The sequence below is a fragment of the Daktulosphaira vitifoliae genome, unplaced genomic scaffold (genome assembly GCF_025091365.1).
Source record: "Daktulosphaira vitifoliae isolate Bord-2020 unplaced genomic scaffold, ASM2509136v1 Scaffold_3, whole genome shotgun sequence".
NCBI lineage: Eukaryota > Metazoa > Arthropoda > Insecta > Hemiptera > Phylloxeridae > Daktulosphaira > Daktulosphaira vitifoliae.
This window is the reverse complement of record NW_026099574.1, coordinates 28480139-28507941: the sequence shown is the minus strand read 5'-3', so window position 1 is coordinate 28507941 and position 27803 is coordinate 28480139. Positions and strand designations below refer to the sequence as shown.

Here is a 27803-nt window from a genome sequence, read left to right as displayed (position 1 = left end):
GGCGGTCCACAACATGCTGGCGGAGGAAAAAAAAAAAAAAAAAAAAAAAAAAGAATACCAACTTTATTTAGTTAAATTTTTTCTTTTCTATTTTGATATCTTATTTAACATTAAAACTTTATGGTATAAATGAAACAGTCTCATTATTAATTTATTAATATAAGTATATATTTATTATAAACATTAAGCTATTGTAGTTTCACAGTAAAAAAACACATCATAGTAAAACCAATACCTTCTCTGCTTCGCATCGAAGCTAAAAAATAATCCATTAAAAAATTCAAATAAAGAGAACATTTTTTGTAATTTTACTGCAAGTTTTAAAAATTACATTGGTGCGATTACTAACCCACATCCGCGAGTTCAACGAAATAGTTCCCTACAATTGTAGCTTCAAATTCTTTTATAGTGAAATAATAATTGGTTATTTAATATAACATTTACACGTTCTGTTAGGTACATACCTGCATGTACTAGAACATAGATAAAATATAGTCCTATTATTTAAAGGAATATCTAATAACAGAATGCGTGCATGCTAATAAGCAATAATATTTTATGACTGGTAAACGAGACAATTAATTTTTATGTTCATTTCCTAAATCATCATGGTTGTTTTCAATTCGAATTTGAAAGAATGTCGAATAATTACACACTTTTTTTGTAGATATTATAAACAAATCTAACCATAACTCAATGTTTTTTTTTTATTTATTATTTATAATAGTTCAAGAATATTTTTTTACATAACTATGAACATTTACATTTATTGTATATTTTATTTTATAATTATTAACTATCAGTCTAAGATTTTTTAGAAAGTTTCTCTAGAAGCTATTCAAGTATAAATCAAATATTTTCTACAAAAATATACAAGCAAACAAAATGTCTCCAGATTGATTTGGGATGACTCATATTTAAAATATACCGCTGTTCTCTCAATATAATAAATAGTTACAAATAAGATAAAACACCAGTTAAGAAAATATTATGGTAACTAAAGAAGCTTATGTCGTTAGCATTTAAGTGCAAAGAAAAATTGTTAAGAATGACATTAGTGTCAAATTATTTTTTGATGTATCAAATAAATCGATTTTTTTGTTAATAGCATTTTTTATTATTAAGCTAAAAAAAGATATCATTGATCATTAGTTACATATGCGATTGATACAGTTCGCCAACAAATAGCTGTACTAAACACTAACTTAGTTTGTGATATAGTATAAATTTATTATCGGGTTATCTGTTAAATATTGTATCATCTTATCTCTGTTATTATTGACGCATCATATATAAAGCTACTGAATTGCGGAAAAACTCGTTGATAAATAATTTAAAAAGCGATACAAAGTAAAGAGACTAATGAAATATTAAGAAAAAATCTGTTTTATAGAAAACAATTTTTAATTATTTCTATGGTGTACTCAATGTCGCGTTATTTTGGATTTGTATCAGCCTATAAATTAAACATATTAATGAAAATAAAGTCAGTGTTGTGACAGGAGCAAATTGTATTATTGTTAAGGAAATGTCTGATAAACTGAGGTGGTAATAACGTAGTAATTTAGGTACAGATAACCATAACTCTCAAGTCAGGTGAGGTCCCATTAGTATAATAAATATTAATTAATATCATGATGATTCACTTACATAACTGATCATTGGAATGTTCCACGCCTGGGCCACAACCGCTTCAGTATGACATGTATTACCCTCCGGTCCGAAAAACACTGCTACTTTATCACATATCATTTGTGTAATAGTTTTGGTCGCGTGCATTGTATCGCCTTGCGTGTCGTCCCATTTCAGCACAAGTGACACGTTTGGTAAGAGGTATGGGTCTTCTTCAATCTAAAACGCAAAACATCAAAGTTAACTGTTAGCTAAGTGTATGGATATCCGAATATTTCTAAATTGGAATGAAAAGTATAGCTAATATCTTATTAGGAAATATTTTTATAATTTCTGTCAACATATTTTCTATTAATGGGACTGTAAAAAAACTCTAAAACGGTAAGACAATTAAAAAAAAAAAATTACTCTGCTAGTAAATTTATTTTTTTTTACTCTTCCCTTGTATTTTCGTTATGTGAGGCTACAAACATAATATAATAGAATAGCCTCCGTTATATTAATAATTTTCGTTCCAAACAAAAAGTATTCAAAATTGATAATCGTCATGATAATTTAAAAATGAATAACATGTATAATTTGATAGTTAGATATGCTTACTGATTATTGAACCTTAAAAAAGAATAAAAACATGATAGAAACTAACAATTATGGTAATGCTTTTTTTTTTTAAAAATTTAGATAATTAGAAATAGATGTTTCAAAAAAAAAAAAAATTATAATAATATAAAATAGATAGCTCGGTTTTAATAAATTTGCTTCTATGTATTTTTACTCTATGGCTAGGTCAATTTAACTCATGGTCAATACTACTACTACATTGTAATAACTTCCTCGTTCTTTACTTGACACATTTAAATATTTTAAATTCCACTAATCATTAGTAAAATAAATTTTGTTCGGACAATGTAATATCAGCCCTCAAGCTTTTCATTAATTAGCTATCTAGGTATTAACTCATAGATATAAAAAACACAGCACAGTGGGATTTCAGTATAGTTAGGTGAAGTATCTGATAGTGCTTCAAAAGACGTGTATTAAAAATACGCTTCAATTCAAATCTTTTTAATTTCACAATAATTTGTAAATTTGTAATTTAACAATTTCTGTGCTTCTCAAATGATTTGCTTAATTGAAGATAATGCAATTTTTTAAAGGAAAATTACGAATTTGTTTGATTGACGGCCATTTTCTCATAGAAGAACAATCGTAGGGACAATTTTTTTTTTTAACATTGTAGTAAACATTAAAAGATTCAATTTGATATTGGTTAAAGTGAGTTTTTCAAATTATTGGGGCTTATTACACTAACTAGATTAAATCGGGTTCTTTTGACACATAAACCAAAAAAATTGGTCCAGTGAAAGCTGAGAATTTTTATGGATGGACATAAAAAAACGCAAATCATGGTAAAACCAATATTTTCTTAGTGAAAAATAATGAAAAGCCATGAAAAAATGCGTTATAAATGTCTATTTGAATTAAAATATATGTCCAAATTTTTCACTAAATAATGTATATACGGGCCTATTACACCACTAATTATGGTCTAGTATTAAGTAATACATTTATTACATAATACACATACCTCCTCCCTTACTAGAAAATTAATAACTGTAATATTATTATTATATAGCATTTGGAAAAAACCTAGAAATAAACTATATTATAGACTATACAGGGTGTTCAGTAAGTCAGGAAACGGGTTTCTATTGTTCTCATTGTTTGTAACAATGAGAACAATAGAAACCTGTTTCCTGACTTACTGAACACTCTGTATATCTTATTTCTCCTATTCACGGACCCGTATGTGTCTTCCCCAAATAACGTTTTTGATTTTTAGAATTCTGTTGGTGACAGTTGCCGTAAAAAAAAATTTAATAGCAGGATTGTATGTTTTTTGTTTTTGAAATATTCTAGAGGGTGCAATGACATAATATACTGACTTCTTTCAACGCCAATGTCAACGCTCCAGAAATCGACAGTCCCTGTCTGTCAGGCAATTTTCCTTTGGCAGCAGTAAGATATCCGACCGTTAGGTTTCTCAGCACCGAGTTGCCGGCGTATAAATCGGTAGGCGTTGCGGGATCTGACAACATAAAGAACACGAGCAACAAGATGATAATCACCTCCTTAACTCGACTGTTCTGCATTTCACCTATAACAATTAAATAAGCAAAACTGATATTATGATTTAAGTCAAAATTACTTTAAGCAATAAATATTTTTGAAAAATTATAACAGTAACGAAAATATTTTATAGTAGGTTTGATATAGATTCAGCTACTGCTTAATGTTTTGATAATAATCTACAATTTGCGTTTAAATTTATAAAATAAATACGTTAAAAATTTTTTAGTTGAATTTTTTTTTTCTTGAAGATTTCATAATAAAAAAATTGGCGTCTAAGCTTATTTTGTTTAATTTCAATCTAGTCTACGACTAATATGTTAATGGGCATTTGTTAGAGAGTCCACAAAATAAATTATATTTTAATGTAGAAGGTTTTGGTAAGGAATAATATAATTATTTAAAATTAACTATGAGTATAATTTCATGTTTAAAATTTGATTCGAGAAATTTTAGCAATAAAATATATTTACAATTACCGGATAACTGTTAAAATAGTTAAAAAAAAATTAATATTAAACATAAAATGGGGTTTTTTTTCTTTAAACAACTATAGTTTTGTATAAAATATGTCCCATCTTGGATCTATGGTTAATACACAATACTGGTATAAACTATGTAAATTTTCTTGTTATGTCTAGAGAAAACGTTAGATTTTAAAAGAGAATGTTAAATATAAATAACATAATAATAAATATTCTTTTTATATTATTGTTTAATGAAGTTGGATTTTTTTTTTCTTTAAATTTTTAATTTGTTTTTTACCTGCAGACCAACAGCTCCATATTTGAAAGCAGCTCAAATGGATGCGTCACCATCTCGAATCTATAAAACAAAAATAAATCTTATTAGACGAAATTACGCCATGAGATAAAATATGAGTTCAGTATCGTCAAAAAGACGGAAATGTCAATTGTGTAAAAATGTGTAATATTGTACTAATAATGGCAGTAACAATGATAATAATAATAAAGGAAAATGAGAAGCACTGGTCGAGATAAAACAATCTATTTTTAGTACTTATTGCTGTGAGCGTATCAGAGGTCAAATGAATCCTACGCTAATACTAAGCTTTACACTAAAAGTAACTTCTATATGCAACTTTATCATTATACAAACACACATATATATATATAGTAATCAAACGCATACAATTAATACATCTAAAAAATGTTTCACAAGAATATCTGTCGTCATTATCGAATTCTTCAATATAACATTTATATGGTATTATATCCAAAAATTGTATCTTCGTCATATCTTCTACTGCTTTTATTATAAGTACTATGACTGACTACTACGACTGCAATCGTTCCATATTTCATTATCATTTTTTTTTTTTATGAAACGGTTATCCAGAATAAAGGTTTTATAATAAAAGTAACCTTTTTCCTATAATTATAATTATTTTATGGTTGACAATATTAAATAGATTTTTTTCTTACTATTATTCTTGTTATACATATATAAAAAGCTAAAAATCTTGAAAATTAATGGTTTAAATTTATTTTTAATTGAATGTGATTTGTTATAAAGAATACATTATGTAAAAATGTTAATATCTAATTAATATTTCTGCGCAACTTTTAGTAATAATAGGTAGAACGTACTAAGTTGATCTTTAAAAATAAGAAAACGATTTATTACAATTAACATTGAAAATTATCAGTATTACTACAAACATTTACAGCAATAATTCATGTAAATTAATAAAAAAATATTTATCATTTATTATTCTAATTTTATGCTGTTCGTCTTACTAAGTTTACCTGGCAATTGAAAAATAGAAAAATATCAAATAAACAAAGAAAAGTTGCGCGTCAATAACTATTTACGTATGAAATACGATCCAAGAGAAAAAGAAAATGCTTAAAAATATAAATCATTGTTCTGTTTAATATTGGAATTTACAAAATTATATGGTAAGATTTTTGTTGCGAAGTATCAGTTACTCTGTAAGAGACTCATGAAACAATAACATCTATATATCATTTTGTTTTTTGCATAAACATAAAATCTTATTGACACGTGGAAAACCTATTCGACACTGAGTGCTTATTGTTAAAAAGTCTGCCAAAACGTTTCGAGTAACGTCATAATTCAATAGCATTTCTGAGAATTTTTTATTTCGAACAGTGACCAGGTTGAAACTAAAAGTTAATTCTGCATAAAATATTATTTGACAACCACATGTAGAAGGCTATATTAAATTCATCTAAATATACTTATAATATCAGTACTATATTATGTTATAATATGAATATGGCCTTAGATATCATTAGTGAATGTAATATTTAAGTAAACCTTTTATACTTTGTAATTATAAGTGAAGTAAAATAGGTCTTACTTTATATTAAGAAAAAAACACACCTTATGGTGTGTTTTTTTTTATTTATTTAAAAAAAATGAAGAGGAAAATTGGGTCAAGGAGGGGCATTTTTTTTTGCATAAAAACCGTGTTTTTTTATTGTGTACTATGATACATTGTAATGCATAGAAACATGTCAATTATTTGTTTAGAATATACATATTTTGAATTAAGATAATTAAAAAAAAAAATACAACAATAAATTAAGTTCTTTATTAGAAAGAATTTAAAATTTGATTAATTACAAAAATAATTTTTATTGTTTTATTATCAGTTCAATTAACAATAAATTAATTTTATAATCCAAGAATTTTCTGTTTAAAATGATTCTAACAATATTATATTGCACAGATTAGAAACAATATTCAAAATTAATTTAAACGTTTGGACATGTTTTGATAAAATTAATTGTATTTGCATTGTTTGAGTAATATTTAAACTATCGCTGACAAATAGTTAGTAAATTTAAAGGTAATAATTAAAGCAGTTAGTACAAAAGTAAAATACTAGAATGTACTTGACATAAAAATTAGTTAAAAAAAATGTACATTAAAAAATTAAGATATTAATGTTCTCGTAGGCAATCAATAAATGTTAAATTCATAAATAAAATTATTTTATATCTATTTTTTTACAAGACTCAATTTCTGCAATGTTAAAATTTTATTAATCGCCAATTGACATTACATGTAAAACCATATATTTCAAGCTAAGCATTTAATTTTGAAGTTATAAAAAATTCATAAGGTTATATAAATTTCTCAAATATTTAATGGAATTACATTGTCATAAATGTATAAATATTTACAATGATTGCAATTTATGTTACTTGATTAGATAAAAATTCTAACAAAACTATTTTTTTGTGCGATTTGAACTATGAATTATTCATGAATTATCAGTTTGTATTTGATAATAATAATATAAGCTACAGGAGATTTGGTGAAGTTAAAAATATACTGGATCCTGTTTTTCTGCAGAGGCAATTAAAATAAAAATTGGACGAATTACAAAAAAATCTTAGTTCAGATTCAAAATAAATGAGAGTTGAGAAAAATTAATAGTTGCTATTCATTTCTTAATGTTTATAAGATAACTTGTTATACGCCGATAAAACATTTTTTAGTTATTTTTTTTAATTTATTTTATTATTAAAAAATATGACGTATTGATCAATTAATAAGATTTTACTATGTATAAATAATATGAATAATAATAATAAAACTTGATGTTTTATTTATAAACTAGTTGTTTTACAAGCTATCGAATTTGCCGAAGAACATTTGCTAAGTATATTATCAAAATGTTGTTTTGTATTTTGACCTAATGATTTTACACCTAATTTTATTTTTGCTGTCTTAAATGGCAGAAAGCCTAATATAAATATCACAAAATCTTTAAAATCAAAATTGCTAATTTTTTCTAAAGATCTTCAAAATTTAACTTATAATGAACTCATAAATAACTTAAATGATTAATGATAAAACATTCTTAATTTTGATTGATTATTGAGCAAATTATTTTTTACCTAAAGTTTAATATTTTTTTGGTTGCGTACTTTTCTTAAATAATTGAATATTAGATAGAAATATATTTTCAGAGTAACAATTAAAAATATTAATTTTACACATTTAGCAATAGGTTCATATTTGTTTTCATGACAAAAACTTATCGATGGGTCTCAACTTGTAATTGTAACACACGCTGCCTACGTGTGTATATATGCGATTATGGTATTTCATTTGATCATTTTTGCACTTTAAGTAAGAAGCTAACTCAAGATTACGATTTGCGAGTAAAATATAACTTATAATAAGTAATTCAAACGTAGTACTAGGAGATTTTTACGTAGATAATTTTATATGAAACAACATACTAATACGGCGAATAGTTGGGTTCATAAAAAATATCAAAATAAGATAAGCGTAAACATACATAGTATTACAATGATTACATATTAGTTATCAAATAAAACCAACAACTAATATTAAATTGTTATAATAAAATAAATAAATCATAAACAAAAAAAAACATTTGAAAATGAAACTTGAATTAATCATTTTAAAAATGTTCATTACTACGTCGTGATATCCGTTTTCTACAAATATCAATAGTTTTGTTAATGAATAATAAATTTTCAAATAACACTCTATCTTGAATCTCTATTTCTATTAATTTTTATTTTATATAAAAATGGTAACATTCACAAAAATATCTCGAATACATTCTGTTTCTAAGCGCATTATTAAACTTATCAATATTATAGTTATACCTTATCCCTTTTATTTTTTCATATTTTACTTGGACTTATTTAGAGAAAATAAATTATGAATAAAAATTAGATTTACATGTTACAATTAGGAATAACATATTTTCACTTTTTGGAGACAAAAGTCACTAAACAGGTTTTTTTAGAGTGCAAAAAGAGTTTTATTCAATAAATGAGTAATTTTTTAAATATTTTTTATAAAAAATACAACAAATAAGAAGAAGAAACAAGTTTTAATAAAGTTTTATACTGACTATTGAAATTATTTTTGAATTTCTCTTGTGGATAAATACATATGTAATTTATTACAAACGTTTAAAAAATACGCAAGAATTTTGATTACATATTTTTTATTTTTTACACGAAGATACTGTGATATCAATAAGTTATTGCCTTGTCTGTCATTTTATAGTCTGAGGTAGACAATATATACATACAGTTTTTATGGAAAGTCATGAATTCTTTATGACATTATAAGTGAGTTAAAAAATCAAATCACTACTAAAAAGTCATAAAATTGATTATTTGTATAACTTATGTAAAAAAACATACACACCGAAAGTATACTGAACGAGATAATAAATAAAGAACACGCACTTGTTAAAAGGTTGACCCTTGATTAAAATACTATTGAACATTAGAAGTACAAAGGTTCTATTTGAAGATACTAAATTAATAATAACGTTTAAATCATATAGATGTATGTATATTTTGCATTAAATAATGTAAGACAGGATTTTCAATATTTCAAGGAAAATACATAAATGTTTAGTTTTAAAATGTGTTCATAAACAAACAAAAACTGTATAGAGGCTATACTCTTACAAGACTAATCGTTTTGATAACTGACAAAAGGATTAACGTAAGAAGCTACGACATGCGCACAATTAGATTCAGTGACATTCATAACGTAAATAATCATAATTAACTCTTCAAATATCTTGAATTTTGACAATAATAAATGCGTACAAATAATTAGTAATACTAATAATTAGTGATTAAAAATCAAGTACAAGAAATTATCACGAATTGTAAGATTAATAGAACATCGTCCAGTGATTTTTTATAATATTGACATTTTTACAATTTTAATCATAAAAAAACCTGCTTTTAATAATCGAAGAAGTAATAAATTTTTTATTTTTAATATGATTGATACTTATTTTATAAACCGATTGAAAGTTATAAACCTAATAATTATTAAGCTAAAGAAATTAAAAATTAATATTGAGCCAAAAAAGTCAGGAATTTTAATGTAGTTATAAATATTGAGACTGATCTTCAGAAGGTCGATGTTATACTATAATGATTTAATTATGTGCTATCGGTATGTAGATAAAATAGAATCATTTTACACATTTCAATACTACTATAGTTGGGTTGTTATTGTAATAAATATGTATTTATCAGCTTGTACAATACTTTTAAAAATTAAAACCTAGTGTTGAATAAAATAGAAACAAGAAATGTAGTTTCTTGAAAAATAATTAAGATATTGGAGAAACATAAATACCATATAAATTATTTCATAACAATTAAAAATTGCTCATAATTAATTTCTATTAAATTGAGTAGGCATGAACTAGTTAGCTACTACAATTCTGAAATATCAAATTAATTTAGGTATAAAATTGAAGTTTTTGTTTTATCTACAGAGTTATTTTTTTTACCCTTTCCACTCAATTTCTCCGAAAAAATATTTTCTTGTGAATTTTTTTTTTGACTTCCGTTTATTGAATAATATGGATCTCTGTTATGGAGATACATATATATCTCTATTATTAAATATTTTTTACGTTCATATATTATGTCTTATAGAGGAGTAAACTATATTTGTTTAAATAACAACATATATATTTAACTAGTCTATAAAAAAAAAATTACTAGCCAATAACAACTTTGGACCAGTAATTCAGAAGTTATTGCTAATTTAAAATTATACTCGGCCTTACTCTTCTTACTAGTTAGGTATAAAAATATTAATTCACACTATCTTAATTCACTGGGTATATCCCCAACCCTCCCTAATGGTTCCCACTCTGGGATACGGTTAACGGGAGGGGGCCACACCACAATGCGAATCAGCTCTTGATTAATTTCGGGTTGATTCACAACGTGGTGGCGTGAATTATATAGAAGGCGTGGGCTGCCCTGAAGTAATGCCTAACGTCAGTTCCAGGGCGGCCCACAGTAATGCCGACCGTTAAAAATAAATAGCCAATTAAAAATTTTCGATGAAAAAATAAGCTGTGAAAAATATTTGCCATCATTAATATATACAGAAACCCTCTCCTAATTATTAATCTATGCGTTACTATTCATGCGTGAAATAACTTAGACACGTATGAATAAATTAAAACATTTGCATTTGATTCGACAAAAATAAAACCTCTACATATTGACTTCCTTTTAAAAAATAGATTTCTTATGAAATTATATACAAGGATTTTTTTATAAACGCACATGGCGGATAAATACAAACGAAAAATGTATACATAATTTCTTAATTTGATTTATAAATAGAATGTTAGTTAACAGAACGTCTTAAATCGAATAATAAAATATCTCCTCTGGTAGACATTTAATGAATTAAATTAATATAAAATGTTTAAGTGAGTTATTGGCATGAGTTCCATTTGAAGGTTGAAATTTTGTAATTTCATGTAAATCATTTAGCTCAAACATCATCACACGGAATATTTAGAGTAATAATCGAACATTTTTTTTTACCTTGAAAGCGTATTTATAGGTGTTTAAACTGTGTGCTTGCATAAGAAACAGTAATATGTGTAACAGTTAATAAACATTTTGAAGACCAATAATGATAATAAACATTATGTGCACGACAGATACAGACATCATATGGACATCGCATTATCGTAATAAGTTGACGTACACGCGCCATTGCCGCAAAATTATACAACATGCAGGTGATTCGGCGGTGTATAGTAGCAAGTACTTAGTGGGCACAGCCTGCAGTATAAAAAAATGAACCAGTTAACAAAGGTCGTCACCCAAAGCGCACATGATAAACATACACACTAATATACACTTACATTGTAACAAACATTTAACATATTGTTGTCATTTAATGAAAATATGCGTTTACGATGATTTTATCACATTAAACGTTCATCATAACCCATTTTCAAATTTATTGTTACATCAACAATGGTACACGATGAAAAAGGCGGTTTGAGTTCAACATCAAGTGTATATACTTTTGTAGTAAAATTATGAAAATAAACATTTCGTAAGCCAGAAAAATTAATAAAAAATTAAAAGATATTTAGACGAAAATGTAGTCGTATCCTATAAAATTTTTCCATCGTAAAACATGTGTAATTTATATGGTTGCAAAGAAAAGACTTTTATTACAACAAATGAATTAAACGATGTTTGATGATTCTATTGCGTGTAGTTCAATTAGTTTTCTTGTACATATTCGTTATTTTTTTTTTTTTGCATTATTTAATTGTCAGTCCGAACGCTATATTCGTCTTTAGCATTTTTAGTGCTACGCCATTGCCGATTGGATAGCGCCGTCTATCAGGCGGGTATTGTTTGGTGGCGGTTGTTGTTCTCATTTGGGGCAATTGAAATGACAGCTATATACTTTTTTTTACACTATAACTATATAAATTATATTGATTAGTGAAAATTAGTTTGAACGACCGATCCACCGACCCGATACAAACAAAAAATTAAAGACAAACACACGCTGAAACACACATATATTATAAGTATAATCGAGACGATAGAACAACAAAAAATGACATTTTTTCTTATACATTCCATGGTCACAAGGGAAATTGTTGAATTAATATTTTGTTTCTTTGACGCAGTTGGCTTTAATTTATGCGAAGTATAATTTCTATTTGAGAATTTTCTGTCGGAGAAATACGACCTCTGTTTTCTCTAAAAAACTAGTCCCAGTGCAATTCGAGTTATTATAAAATCATAGTCTTAGTTTTCATAAATACCTATATGATTTTGAACAAATAGTATTTTTATCAATAGTTAATGAATGGTTACTATTTGAATAAGAAATTGTAATAACAAAAGCTAAAATAAGAAATATTTTTATATTGTAGAATGATAATATTAGCTGCATGTCATATATATCGGTCGAACATAACACAATTGAATATATATTTTACTTAGTATACAGGTTAGACTACTGATACTTTTTAGTCTATAAGAATAGGAAGTCGGCAAAAACGAATTATAGTAAAACAAAAAAAAAAAAAGAGTAAAAATATAATCATCTGACCTTAAGTAAATACTATAAAACAGTATTCTTCGCTAGTCTACTTTTGTTTAAAGCTAATAGTTTTGCGGTAGGAGTTATTTTATTAATTTTGGATACCATTGGATACATGCACTCAATTTTGAACCAAAAATAAACTTAAACCATAGAATAAAGTTTAGAAATAAACCTTAGACGAACAAAAACAAGATTTAATTTAATTACATTGACAGTCGATCGATAAAAACCCCATTCTATCTGTAGCCTAATACTTCCAATTATGATAACACATTATTATTAACAAAATAATTATAGAAATTGAATGCATCATCTATTTACGTATGTTTGTTTCGTCCATTCTAAAAAAAATCGTCAGTTTCCTACTACAAATTAGTTTTAAGATAAAATGATTCTGAGGTGGTATAAACTTGTTGTAAGAATACATTGATAAATATATAAATAAATTAATGAAATCTAATCAACATTTATCTCTGTTGGACATGGTCACAGTAGTTACGCGCTCTACTCAAAATTAACCACAAAAGCCTTACCTAAGCTATTTTATCGACTTAAAATTAATTCATAAATACATAAATCAAATATTCAACACCGGTAGGCAATAATATATAAACATTGAATAGGAAATAAATGAAAATATTTTCAAATCCATTGCACAACACATAAAAAATCTTAAATAATAATTTAGGCGATAATTAAGGGCCAGATCAATTTTCAAAGCAAGTTTTATTTAATTAAAATATTGTTAACGTTTCGTTTTTTAATTTATTTTTTTTTACCAATGTTTATGAAGTACGATCGAAATTAGTATAAATAAAATCAATGTATAGTATACAACAAAATGATTGTTTGAACGCTTACAATTGACATTTGAAATGGAACACTACTACTGCATTAATTTTTAGTGAAATTATGAAATTTGTGCGCATCCAAAACATTGATAACTAGTCAAAATTATAGTACACACCCCAAAATTTTGCCTTTAAAATCACTAAAGTCAGATAAATTCTACTTAAATTATTTAAAACATATGTACCTATAAAAAAGTACAGATAATGTATTATAATAGACGTTTATAGTGATGTATCGTACATTAATTTATCTACTTTGACAACCAAACTATGAAAATTGACAATTGTTATTGATTTCCGATAAGAGAAGTCGGTCATTTGAATACGCAAAATAGTCTTAAAGTTCAACAAAACTATAATAAAACAAAAATAATACAGAAATAGAAATAGAATTTCTATATTTATACATGCAGTTTAAACGCAACACGATATTGTTAAAAGCTTATCAACTTCTAAAAGACTTTTATTTTTAATTTGTATTTATTTACGATAATGTTCTGTTTCTCAAAATAGTTGAATGGTACCTTTTACATTATAAAATAGCTGTTAAAATATCATGTTATTGGACCTCAATGAGATAATGGCATAAGCGTTTCTAGAATTGATTGTTTTGACACTCAATCTGTTGTTCCAAAGGGAGCAATCTTGTTTAAAAAATCATATGATAGTAATTAATTAACGATCAATAATAATTAATTATTATTATTGTATTTTTAACAGCTTTAAAGTTATACCTAAATTAAAAAAGTAAATTCTACTTCTAAATTTTTTTGAGATTGATTTAATTTTTTAACAAGTTATTGTTAGACAGAGAGATAGTATCTTCTGCCTTCATAGACGCGTATCTATGTGATACGAGTTTAGTTCAAGCGTATACTTTCAGCACTCGATTAAAGTTTGATATATATTTAGCTATTAAATACTCCAGAAATCACCAGGTTTATTTTTATACAGAAAATAATTTTTTTTTAATAATTAGTAAGATAAGTTTTGACGTCAGTGTGTATTATTTGTAGAGAGCGATTATTTTGTTACAACTCTTAAATTGATCGTTTCTTGAAGCTGAATTATTGAGATGTTTTGTTAACACAACCTTTATTGCTCATACAACAAGTCAAAAAAAATATTCTAAAGTAATTTATCCTAACACGCGATTAATTACCAGGTAAACATTTTGCATTTTGGTAGTGTTTACCACAGAAAAAAAAAATAAAAGGCGCTTAGGTAATAATGACCCTACAAATGAATACCTCTTGTTTGCTTTTGCAAAAATAATTAGAAATTATAGACACGCAATGGAGGAGGGTCAGGAGGTAAGAAATTTATGGAACGGCCATGGCAGACCGGAACTTATACACAAATGGATAAAAAATCATTTAATTTCTTCAGAAAATACTATAGAAAAGTACAAATAAAATTAGTTTCTACGGATGTAAATAAGAATCACTAAAAGTGATTCGAGATCATTGTGAGATGAATATTATAATTGAAAACTGAACAACAAAAAACACTTGCGTTTTGATCGATGTATATACATACGTCTTTTAATTAAACGTATTGTCACAATGATGACGTTATGCGTTGGCTCAAGAAGTTACTATGCAGATATCTTGTATTAACTATTAGGTCTCTAAAAAAAAAAAAATTAATTTTTTCAGCTATAGAATATATGCCAACATCTGTTCAGTGCTGTTTTTTTTTAATTTTTATTTGAGTAAGCAAAAAGTTCGTCATTGAAAAACATAATACTCGAGGAAGTACTATAATAACTTTTTAAACCTGTACGATTATTAAAAAAATATATATAAAATAAATGTATTTAATTAAATTTATATATTTATATTTAAAAAAAACTACTGTAGGTTTTAAGTTGCGACTGTATCATTTAAGTTCGTAATAAATACAGGGACGGACTTACCATTTGATCTGAAGTATTTATGGTTAAGAAACTTCCTATTTAGAAGAGGTCGCAATGACTCTTATGGACTGAAAAAAGCGAAAAAAAACAAGATTTGCGACTATTGTGTAAATAATTTATTGTTGAAAGTTAATTTAATAATTTAGAAATTTAAATTTTCTTGGCTAGTATAATTAATAAAATTACTGATTGAATTTACGTGTATTTTATCAATCAATCTTAAATATAAAAACATATATTTTNTGAATTTACGTGTATTTTATCAATCAATCTTAAATATAAAAACATATATTTTGCTATAAAAAAAAAAACTTTACATAACTTATATGTGTTTAATCAAACCTCAAATAAGATACTCGCCAAAAATAAAAAAATAAAAACCAATGTAAATGATTAATTCTATTTAAAGCCTTCGTCGAGATAAACATCATTGTAAATACAAAACCTATGGTTTCAATTTTATACTTTTTAAAATTTAACGGATATAACGCAGAACTTGTAACCAGTATTCCTTGATGTAATTTATTTTACATTTAGAATATCTACATAGTAGTTGTTACATCATTGCACTATTTCCAAATTTGCTTTTAAATAATTAAAAATCCAAAAACTGTTATTTAAATTTATACCAATATTGAATTTTAATTAATATTTAATAATAAAATGCAAAAATAAAGTAACACATAATGTAATTCTTATTGGAAGTCAAAACTTTTAAGTAACTTGTCTTGAAGTGAACTTTTTGGAAATATGTCTCTTTTACATCTACAGTAGCATAGATCTATTTTTTTCTTGTTTAATTAATGACTTCCTATTGATTTCAACTCATAATACAAGGTGATTCTCTAAGGAAGATAATGAGTAAAGAATAGTCTTTTGAAATCTTTTGAAAACTATTTAAGTAGTTCGATATCTTAGGTCGACTAATGCAACTTTTATATCTGTCAGTCATATTGCATAAAAACATCATTACAATTTTAGGTTATATACCAAATTAAGGTAGTTTATTGAAGGTAAGGTTCATTTATATTTTAAGTTAGATATCTAATTTTCTACAATAAAATATATGAGATTATTGAAAACATCTAATAAATCAAAACCAAATACCCAATTAAAGTTTTGATGACAAATATTTTTTAGATCTAAAAACAAAAATTAGTCTTATTATTATGGGAATAGTAATCACACAAATATTTTTGTGTTGAAATTTGAACTCATGAGTTTACTACAATTATTAGTAAGACGGAAGATACAGATTTCACTGTTGATAACTGTAATTACTTAAAATAAACAGTGAATTATACATAAATCATTGATGTTTCTTAATTTAATTCATAGAAGCTAGCGAAAGTTAGTCGAGATTTATAAATGTCATTTTAACGTAAAATGACAATATTTGTTTTATTTGTCGTTATATACTTTTTTAGTCATGAATATCCTGAAACTATCAGTATCACAAGATAAAATATGACAAACGGTTTTAATTAGGTGTAAATACTTACAAAATTAATTACGATAATTTAAAAAAATACAAAAATTAATTATTTTCATTGTGGTATGGTTAAATATAAACATTTATATTTACACATAATTTAACTCAATGCGCGCGTTTGATTAAAATTTATATAGTTGAAGATGATAGATAATTCAATTTAATGAAAATTCAAGTACAGAAGCTACACTTCAGAAATGTAAAATTTGGATTTTTTTTAGAAAAATGTAACGAATTAGTTTTAAATATTTTGCTAGCAAATTTTGCATAACACTTCAATAACAAAAATTTAATTACCAAGAAAAAGCTTTTCTAAAGTTCTAAAAAAATTATGAAATTGTGCAATAGAACGGACTATATATTTAAGGTAAAAGTCAGATTTTTTTTTAGATTAAATAGTACAGATACCAAAAGGTTTTATACCCTTTCTTCGTCAATAAGTAAAACATGAAAATACTAAGCATTAACTAAAATAACTTAATTTTTATTTTTAATATATATCTAGGATGATTTGCTAGAACGAATTTAAAATATGATTTATCAGAAAATACCTAAAGTTTTAACAAATTTACTTCACTGGTATTCAACAGCGTATTTTTCAAATAAAACTGGCATATGGTCGTCTGTGATCTTGACATGCGATTTCGAAAAACTTTATTTTTGTATTTTTCTTGTTCAACACATTATTGCCAAAGTACTAAGTCAAATTCGATTACAACGTGCCAACAAAAAAAAAACTAACGCTACACAAATAATTTCTGAAAATGTACAATTTTTTTAACTAACTTCAAACGTTTTATAGACTGTATATTTTTTTTTATGTATACCAACGAACGAGTTATATATAAAAATAATTGTGAGCTGTATTTAGCTTTACATTATATTGTAGGAACACTGAGCCCAGTACATAAATTAGCACCGGGCAGTGTACGGTCTTACACTTCTGAATCAGCGGCCGGTTTTTTTGTTCTTTCGCATAAGAGGAGTGTCTCTTAGGTTAGCGTGTGAAAATACATCGCTATGAGCAATATATTTCAAAGAATTTTTTTTAAACAGACATTGAGTAACCAAAATTGTGATTGGTTATAGAAATATAAGGCAGAGGGTCTTTGGATACGTTCGAAAAAGGGAACGACACGTGTGTCTTTCGAGCACTGTAACATAATTTGTCGAATTTTACATTTGCAATGCTTACGTTGTGTTAATGAAACAATCATAATGAGAGTGTAATAATAATAATAATAAATAACGACTACCGAGGTAATTAGTTTAAGTACACGTCGTTTATAGTTGTGTAATTATTAAGAATGAGAGCGAAAAAGTGTTGACGAGACGTGCAGTCATCCGAAATGATATTTTATAGTGTTGTAACTAAATAGTAAATTTACACATGAGTATTAGATTACAATAATATTATGATAAACGAGACAATTACTGCCGTGACGTTATTGATGAGCAAGTTGAAATCCGTCCTAATGAGTTTAAGTCATTACCTACTAGGGGCGTGATGAAATGGCATTTACAATGCATCATAAAACCAACAGAACTTTGTATTATTATCGTTATTGTTTTCATAAGGTAAATTATTCACATGTCCACGACGACAAGAGGGCTATTATTCATTATCGTGGCAATAACGTACCAACAACGATTTTTGACAAGCAAATAATGCTAATCGTACGGACTCACCGGGTCAGCCCGTACGATAAACGATCGAGTCTCGACGGTTTATTAATTCTGTCGGTAAGCCAACACACAAACGGTACCACCAAAAGTACACGAACGTTGTGCCGACAGGTGAAATGAGCGATTAGGCACAATACAAATAATACGTTGTTCGATGTCGTACAAGAGATTCGTGTAGTATTCCTACGCACCTCGCGTGTTTTGATTACCGAATTAACTGGTTATTATTCGCGGGCATACTCTGTAAAGTGATCATAGCTCGAGTGTTCTCTTTTCACCTTCAGTTTCGGCCCACACCTTTTCATTAGTCACACTACTGTAGAAAAAGCACGACGTTTATTTAAAAACCAATCTGACCGCTTGTAATACATTTAGCCGAACCCGACCCGCGTAAATGGCTCAGTCATTATAATAATTATTGCTATTACATTTTAGCAATGTTATATTAGGCGGAATTAATTATATTTTCATTATGTGCGAGCGCGCGCGTGCACCTCCGCCGCCGCCGCCGATCGGACGTTGATGTAGACGTGATGGGCGCGCCCGAGAGCCGGCAGACACCGGGGCACCTTGGACGGCGACAGTGACAATGATATACGTTAACTGCAACAGGTTCCTGGTGGTTCGCCGATGCCACTTCGTGTTCCGCCCCCCGCCAACGTTCATTGAAGCCAAGGAAAAGTAACGGTGGCCGCGGGAGATCACACGCGCCAAAATAATAGCGCCGCCGTAACGCGGTAGTCTTGGCAGATAATAAAAAACAACGACGATGTTAAATATCTCCGTGTCGGGAAGTTGTGAACATATTGACGTGATGGGGTGGCAACATTATTACTCATAGTGCTCATCCCATTTCCCCGAGTAAATATATTACGAGTTTAAGTACTGCATAACATCGAGTATAATATATATTGTTCAGCTACTGGCAATAAATAAGGTAAAAACAAAGCGATTAATCAATTGGTAGCATAATGTTGTGTTTGGATAAAAAACCGCAAGTCGCGCAGCATCTAACGTATGCTTCTTTGGTTTGTTGGAGTATGCAAGCCGAAATGTACGATTTCAATGGCGGTTTTAATTGATACTAAAACAAGAGACACACCTTTGTAAATGTTTTAGCGATTTTTCTCTATCCAAAAATGTAACGATACAGTTGAAAAAATATTGTCAGAAATCCGTATCATGTGCAATGTAAACATGTCCAGGCCTCGTCCATTCTATTCGAACGTCGCACGACGTCAACGACCTCGATTACACAACGTTGAAGAAGTGCCGTCGTCAAACATACATGTCGTAAAGGTCTCAGTAGACCGACACATACCAAGAGACTAGAGTTTTTAATCGACTACCGCCTGGTTGCCCATTGTATTGAGATTTGAATAGGTTCAATAGCGTCACCGGCCACAACAACAGTATTACAAAATTGTTATTATTACTATCTATTTAGAACAAACCAGATATCATTTATTTACTCAATCGTTTCAATAAAATATAATCTCGATCCGTCTGGCAAGGGCACACACACACACACATTCACTACATGACAATAATAATTACACCGATGCTCGACCGTTGTGAAAGACGTGTAAAGTAAACATTACGGTTGAATACTATTCGTATGACTTAGTATTTGAATAATATAATTTGGGACGGCGGTCACAACAAACTGGCAACAATATTGTCAAAAACACTGTGAATACTTAGTAAGACTTCACCAAAGGTACAAGTAAAATATTACTATAAACTTATACTTGAATGTGTACACTTTAATTTGCAATTTAATTTCAATTGTTGTATGAAAATTAAATTATAAATAAACATAAAATCGTAATTTTACAAAATACTCATTAAAACATAAATATATAGTTTTAAATTGTTATATTTTATAATTATTGGTAGAAAAAGTAGCCTCCATCGCCTTCTTTGAAATGTCTATGATGATGAGTTAAACGTTATAAGTAAANCCTCCATCGCCTTCTTTGAAATGTCTATGATGATGAGTTAAACGTTATAATGCAATATTTTTAAAATGTTAAGTAACTTAATTTAAGGTAATTTTATAATGTATTTAAATGTTAAAGGGAAAAATGTTTAATCTGACCCCTGTTTGTTAGCGTGTTTAACTGCAAACATAAATATTATTATTTGATATCGAATGGAATATAAAATAAAATAATTTTTCAGTGTAATATGTAAATATTTTATAAAATGTAAAATTTAAAGCGAATAGCGTGCCAATTAAAGATATCGAGATTTCTTCAGCGTTCAACTCAAGTGGGTAAAAAAAAATATAAATTGTATGAATACTGACAAATCTGCGTAGATTAAGTATAAGTAATATTAGATAAAGCATGTGCGTGACACCAAGACGCGTTTGTATCGATATTTTAAAATTAGTAATCAATCCAAAGTATAGATTCGTATAACTAAAAGCGCTGGTACAAAACCTGTTACGCACTAATTTTTTGAAAATCATAGACAGGATTTTATACTGTAGAAAGTGTCTGCTATACTGGAAAAATTTGTGTCTTTTAAACACAATTTTCGGTTGAGTTTTAATAAAAAAAATTTTATCTTGGTTGTTACGTTAAATATGAAACAAATTTGCATTTCGTGTTTTGTATCCGTGCCTTTTTTTTTACCCCCACCCGTGGGTTTCCTCCTACAGAAATTTTCCTCAAGCCCATCATCGAACTGTTTAGTCAAACGAAAACCCGTTCGGTCGGTATCCTTTGCTGACCAATGAACTTATTCTAAAAGTTAAGAACCTTCACAATTATAAAAACACCTATCTTGAAAATAACACAGCAAAAAAAAAAAAAAAATACAAGCAGTTTCTTTTAACAAGTTACTCGTGTGTCATATTAATATTATGCAACATACTTTTTGTACAAACGCATATATTTACTTACGGCACGAGTTTGTGTGGAGACAGTAAATAAAAGAGGAAAATTAAAACAAATCTTGATATTCGTTTATATAAGACTAAAAAACGAACGACATGATCTGCTACATGTTTCAGTCAACACACGATTATTTTACGGCCCATCATATATTATCCCATAGAAAAACCGACCAAACACTTTGTTAGCTCAGGTAAGTGTTGTTTTTATAAATACAATAATTTGTTTGTTATAAAAATTCACTAAACAATAATGTTATGACGCATTGTTTGACCGAGATAACGAACAGAATGTGTTTTCAAAAGTAAATTTCACCTTTCGGCATATGAATGCGCGCGGCGTAGTTGTAATTTTTGTTATAATAATAATAATAAAATGTATTAAACCAACCACGTGATAAAAACGAACTAAAGTGAGTGAAGACGTAGGCCGAACGCCAGTAATTACATAGCAAGTTGTCGTGTACTCGTGTGAAAATAACGTGAAAAATAATATATTTTATAATAGCACATGAATCGCGGAACGGCATTTTCCCACTAAGGCTTGTACACGCACATTTTACGAACCATTTGACCTCGTTCGACCGATCAAGGAATAATAACTGCCGGTAGACCCAAGTAGATCGGTGTTTATTAAATATGTATCATTCATACCTACAAAAAAAAAAAAAAAAAAAAAAAAAACCGACTACTGTGCGATACATGACTTAAGCAGATCGTTCCGCGGTGGTGTTATGTGAATGGATATGTTTAAGATTACAAACAGCCGAGAAGCGAGTAATGCGAGTGAAAAATCTGTAGGTACTCGTTAGGGGAAAATGTTATTATTATTGGTGTGAGATTATAAGAAAATGGCATAGACGGTTTTGGCTGGCCGGTTTTCGAATTCATATTATTCAATAAAGAAAACAAAACCGTCAGACTTTGTACCCGCGCGCGCACTCATAACACACACACAAAAAACCATCGTAACGATAGTAATAATATTATAATTTAATCGCATAATAATCGAATTGTGTCTTTGATGTTATGACTTATAATAGTCGTCACGGTGTCATTGATGATGGTTTATTATCTAATTACTACTAACCTCACTGCAAATACTCATTTAAGCGTTCTATTTTATGTTTCGCAGTAGTACAAAGTTATAAATTAATTCACAAAAAATACAATATTTTTACAAAAGATAAATTTAATAACCCACTATTTAATGAAATTTTTTGCTGTATTTTTTATGTAGAAAAAAATGAATTATCACTGGGTTAGTATAACACAGAGGTTGTGCTAAAATTTCTAACGCAGTATCTCAAAATAAAGAATAAACATCATCGACTGACAATTATACCGCATTATTAATGTATATAATTGTAATATTCTATAATAGTTTAAAGTTTGAATTACACATTTGATAAATAAAATCAATGCAAAACATGAACTAATAAACACGGGTGCTATACAAGAAGGTGTTATTTTATAGCTATTATAATTATAATGCACAGTTACTTGATTTATAGTGAATAACAAGTCGTCGCAGCCAAAATAATTACTTTGGCAGGAAAAACGTTCTGAGGTAGTATAGAATTTTGAAGGTGAACATTAGTCTATCTAATAGTTTTTATAATATACTATACGAGTGTAAAAAAATAATAGGCTTATGGCCAAACCTCATAACCGACTCTTAGACATCCGCCTGCCTAGAAATAAGATATTGAAGATGAAGTGAGGTAACCGCACGTGTACTTCACCCATACACACAGACAATAGTAATGTCACAGTGCATTCACAATCATTCTAACGTGGTAAAGTATATTTTATATAATATTATTTTATTATATATATATATATATATATATATTATGGATACGTGAAAGAGAAAGAAAGAATTATGTAGAATGGCGAGACGGAGATAAAACCAGTTTTTTTTTTTTTTTTGAACAGGTGTTCGAGGAGTTTTATACAATAATAATAGTGACAATTTCTCGAAATAAAAACAAACGGACGATAGTTGTCTACTTAAAATCGACTTGAAATCTACAAAATAGATTTTAATAGTTATCTGCGCTGTATTTTGATGTCTACCACGGCACAATTCTAAACGTATCACTCGCAATAAAATCAGTAGTAGTACTACTTGAAGTTTTATTAATAACAATAAATAATAATAAAACTTACCCGAGTTGACTAAACGTATCCGCGTCCGGAGACCTGACATCATTATCGGCAACATTAACAACTTCAACGTCGTGGACGGTGGCAACAACAGTAGCGCTTATAACAATGAGCCGAAAACACTGTAATTTTTCATTAAAAAATTATTAATTAATTTCTGAATTCTTCAAGTACGGTGTCAACGAGGCCGTTAATTCATAGACTATTTTACATTTAGTATTATTCCACACGACTCGTACATCATAAAAGTTTGAAATTACTTAAATAAAAAAAAATTGTTTTTTAAAAATCTGTTTCTTGGTATTTAAATATTATGTATTAATTTAATCAATTGCGTTGTTTACATAAAAAAACAGTAAATATACGATGAAAAATGATGCGGATGCAAGTTTTACGTGGTTTCAAATAAAGTTAAAAAAAATAATTAAAAAAATGTTCGTGAAAAAAAATCAACAGCAATCGATTGACGTGTGTACGCCGACAAATTGTGGTTTTTACTTACTGAAGTATTGGCGGAGACCGCGGAGTTTGACGATAACGTTCGTTCACGGGCAGTTATGTACGTCCACCGTAGTCATTACACACAAAAACACACTGGCATACTCACACCAAGTCTGTTATCACCACAGCAATTCGGGAAAATGGTTGTTATCAGCAACACGGTACATAACCTTAAAAATATTTCAACGGCAGCGGCGGCAAATTCAAAACACTCCAATTTTGAAAATAAATCAATTGACGGGGGAAAAGTTGTTATTTTCTGGAAATGTTTTGTCTATTTGTACACAAGTTATTCGTCGTACGGGAATTCACGAGTTGGACAATTCTGAAAATTTAGTGCATTTGGGTAAATTATTCCAGACGAAAATTTTAGATACTTGAAATAACACAGTAAAAACGGACAAGCGCGACGTCCACACAGCAGAACGACTACTATGCGGCAACGACGGCGACTACTTTGGACGAATGCGATGACGGCAACGGCAGCAACGGCGGTGGACGAACGAGCTGCGACGACGATGGCGAGCAACAAGTTGTTACATACACGCACGCATACACGAGCACTTCCTGAGAGTAATATGATTACTATTAATAGAACGGTGGCCTCGATTGTTGCCGCCTAGTGCATCCAGTTCTTGATAACGGGGCGGCGAGTTCGGTAAATAACACTGTTGAAAACGCCATCTACCAGATGGTTTAATTTTATCACCCGGTTTATGTTCAGGTCCGGTTCAACAACGAAAGTGCAAAAACTTTATCGAAATTTAACTGTAAAAAATAATGTTTTCTATAAGTATACTTGATCAAATATTGATTATCATAGCAGTATTAAACTAAGACATTTTTTTTATTTGAATGATCGTGTTCTTGTGAAAATCAACAAATAAATCTCATTCACTTTAAATTCTAGTTGTTTGAAAATTGGAAACAATGAAATTCGTAAATGTAGGTATTCTTGATTGCTTACAATCCTGTTTTGTAATACTAAAAATACATTTTATATACCGTACGATTCAAAAATAACCAACAATAATGTCGTCAACCGTTTAACATTAACGAGCAATTAATCTAAATACTTTTTTAATTTGTGTTTAATGTATAAAAGGAACGTTTATATTTAGCACGTTCATTAAAAGTCCATAGGGGTTTTGATAGACGTTGCATTGATGCTTAATAATCAAAATTGTATTACTCTTTATGTTTCAATGACATTTGTTAACGCGTGGAAAAGAAAAAAATGTTGTTATAGTCGACATCGTTCGCAAAAGATGTGTTGATAAATTCTCTTTAATTAGGCGGAATTGAAAAAAGTAATGTATTGCTGCTGTTTTTAAATTGATGTTGCTGCACGACACTACTGTGAACTATCGAAATTTAATTTACTTGTTCACGACAATAACAATCGATTCCATTGGTCAGTATCCCAATCTTACAGTAATAATTGACTGCTGTGGTAAGTTTGTATTAGTTACTAATAGTAAAGTACTAAAATATATTTGTCAATCAATTCCTAAAATGAATTATATAATGTTTATGGTCAGATTGTTTAACCTTAAACTAATTGAAGTTGTGTAGTCTCATTATAATTAGGGATTCATTATTCTTAATTAGACAAAAAGATGGTTTTAAATGTTATTTAAACTGCTCTTCGAGTTTATTATTATAATATTAAGACCTAATTTAGAACAACTTAGAACTGTTGGTCATACAGGTTAACAAAATTAATTAATTATAAGTTACATTCAACGATATTTTCAAAATAAAGTTTAATTATAAATACTTCAATAATAATTAAGGAGATAAGGTGAAAATTGTAGCCATATAAAGATGAATAGAAATTTGAAAAATTGTCAACTAAAACTTCAATTTTGGTTGGGGTATTTTTTTTGATATCAATAACCTGTGAAGTTCCTATATCTCTAAGTTAGTATATTGTACATGCATTGAAAATCGTAAAAATCCATTAGAGTATTCTGACTACTTATATTATTTGGAAAATAAAAATATTATTAATGAACATCCTAATTTTTTTAATAATAAATTAACTGATGTGATATAAATGGTATTTAAAAATTGAATATTAGTATATTTACTAATACCCAATCAAGTCTTTTATCTAGTTATGTCCCTGTTGAATTAGATTAGCATCACATTTACATTCTTGTTAATGTAATTTATACATAGCTATTATTAGTATTTTTGCTTGTACATCTGTAGTGAAGTATAAATGGAATTACAGGTGGGTTGTTTTCTCTAGTATCAAGTATAAATCATTTTTTTTTGTCAATATGGAATATCATTACTGCTATCCTTGCGATATCCACAAATGGATAACAGAAAATATTATTTTCACTTCCGTTATTATTTTTAATAAATTAGTTTATTTTATCTTTTAAGATCAGAAATATACATTATGAAAAAGTTTCAAGAATATAATGTAATGTTTTGTTATACCCTGACGAACTTGATTAAAAAAAATATGAAAAGAAAAATGTTCATACATAATATTTATAAAATTAATTACCTGTATTTATCTTAAGTTTTGGTAATGCACAATAATATAATATAGGACTCTTAAAATCATTTGTTAATTCGGTTGTCATTACAAGCTCATATAATTAAAAAATTACTTTGTACATAATAAAAATTTAGTCAGTATTATATTGTTGGCTAAATTATTTGACTAAATTCAAGCTGTACATTACAATTAAAAATGGAAGAATACAGCCTATAAATTATTTTTGATACAAGTCGGACAATAGTAATGAAGTTTATATAAATTAGTATTTGATTTCGTATTTAAATATCGTTGTTACTCTTTAGAAATGAAGGTTATGTAAAACTTATACAATATTCAATAATTATATTCAACAATATTCATAATTATATTTAAATATTTGTTAAACAAAATTGTATACTTGGAAGTACCCTTGAATTAAAATATCACGAGACAAATTAACTATTTAAACCATTATCATAATATTAATAGTTGTTAAAATAATTGATAAATAATTTGATTATCGTAAACTTCACAAATGGTGGAGGGGCTAAGACCCTCTAAGATTTTGCCGGTAGTGTCGATTACGCATAATGCATTTTTTTTAGTCATGCTTTACCATCAACAATGCAATTCAGCAAACCAAATCATTTTTTAAAAAATATTATTTTTTGTTTCATTGTTAATTTTTTATTCATTGAAATTCGTATTCTTTACGAATATGGACAAAAATTCAATGATTAAAATTGTTTACTAGCAATTTTTTTACAACCATATACTATAAAAATTAAGTGCAATATATTTTTATTATCTTTGTATTGTGCTAAAGAGTAACACCATAAAATTTAAGTTCTAATTATTTTTTTTCGTTTTATGGTTAATAAGATAATATAAACTAAAGTGAAAAAAATATTTGTTTTGTCTCTATAAAGACTGAGTAAGCAGAGAGTGTACACATGGATTATAGATACTTTGACATCATCTCGAGCTGCATTGATTACACTTTTTATTATACTAACTACAACGTATACAATATACGAGAGTAAAATTTGCAGATTGCAAGAAAATAGATAATGCATTTTTTACCGATGATAAAATCATTGACATTGTTAGAACGGGTA

At 27.8% G+C, this 27803-nt stretch overlaps 1 protein-coding gene across 2 annotated transcripts in view; it reads right to left on the bottom strand.

The window, feature by feature from the left end:
* LOC126900802 (receptor-type guanylate cyclase Gyc76C-like) overlaps positions 1–24745 on the bottom strand; it is a 35977-nt gene extending 11232 nt beyond the window's left edge. The window contains exons 1-5 of one of the 2 annotated variants that reach the window (XM_050676750.1): positions 24187–24745; positions 23688–23806; positions 4528–4587; positions 3579–3790; positions 1651–1851 (exon numbers count right to left, since the gene is read on the bottom strand). In XM_050676750.1, the coding sequence (XP_050532707.1) occupies positions 1651–1851; positions 3579–3785 (408 nt within the window). In that variant the 5' untranslated portion in view covers positions 3786–3790; positions 4528–4587; positions 23688–23806; positions 24187–24745. The remainder of the gene's footprint in view (positions 1–1650; positions 1852–3578; positions 3791–4527; positions 4588–23687; positions 23807–24186) is intronic. The other variant, XM_050676749.1, reaches the window with a different exon arrangement.
* Between the last annotated feature and the right edge of the window lie 3058 nt (positions 24746–27803).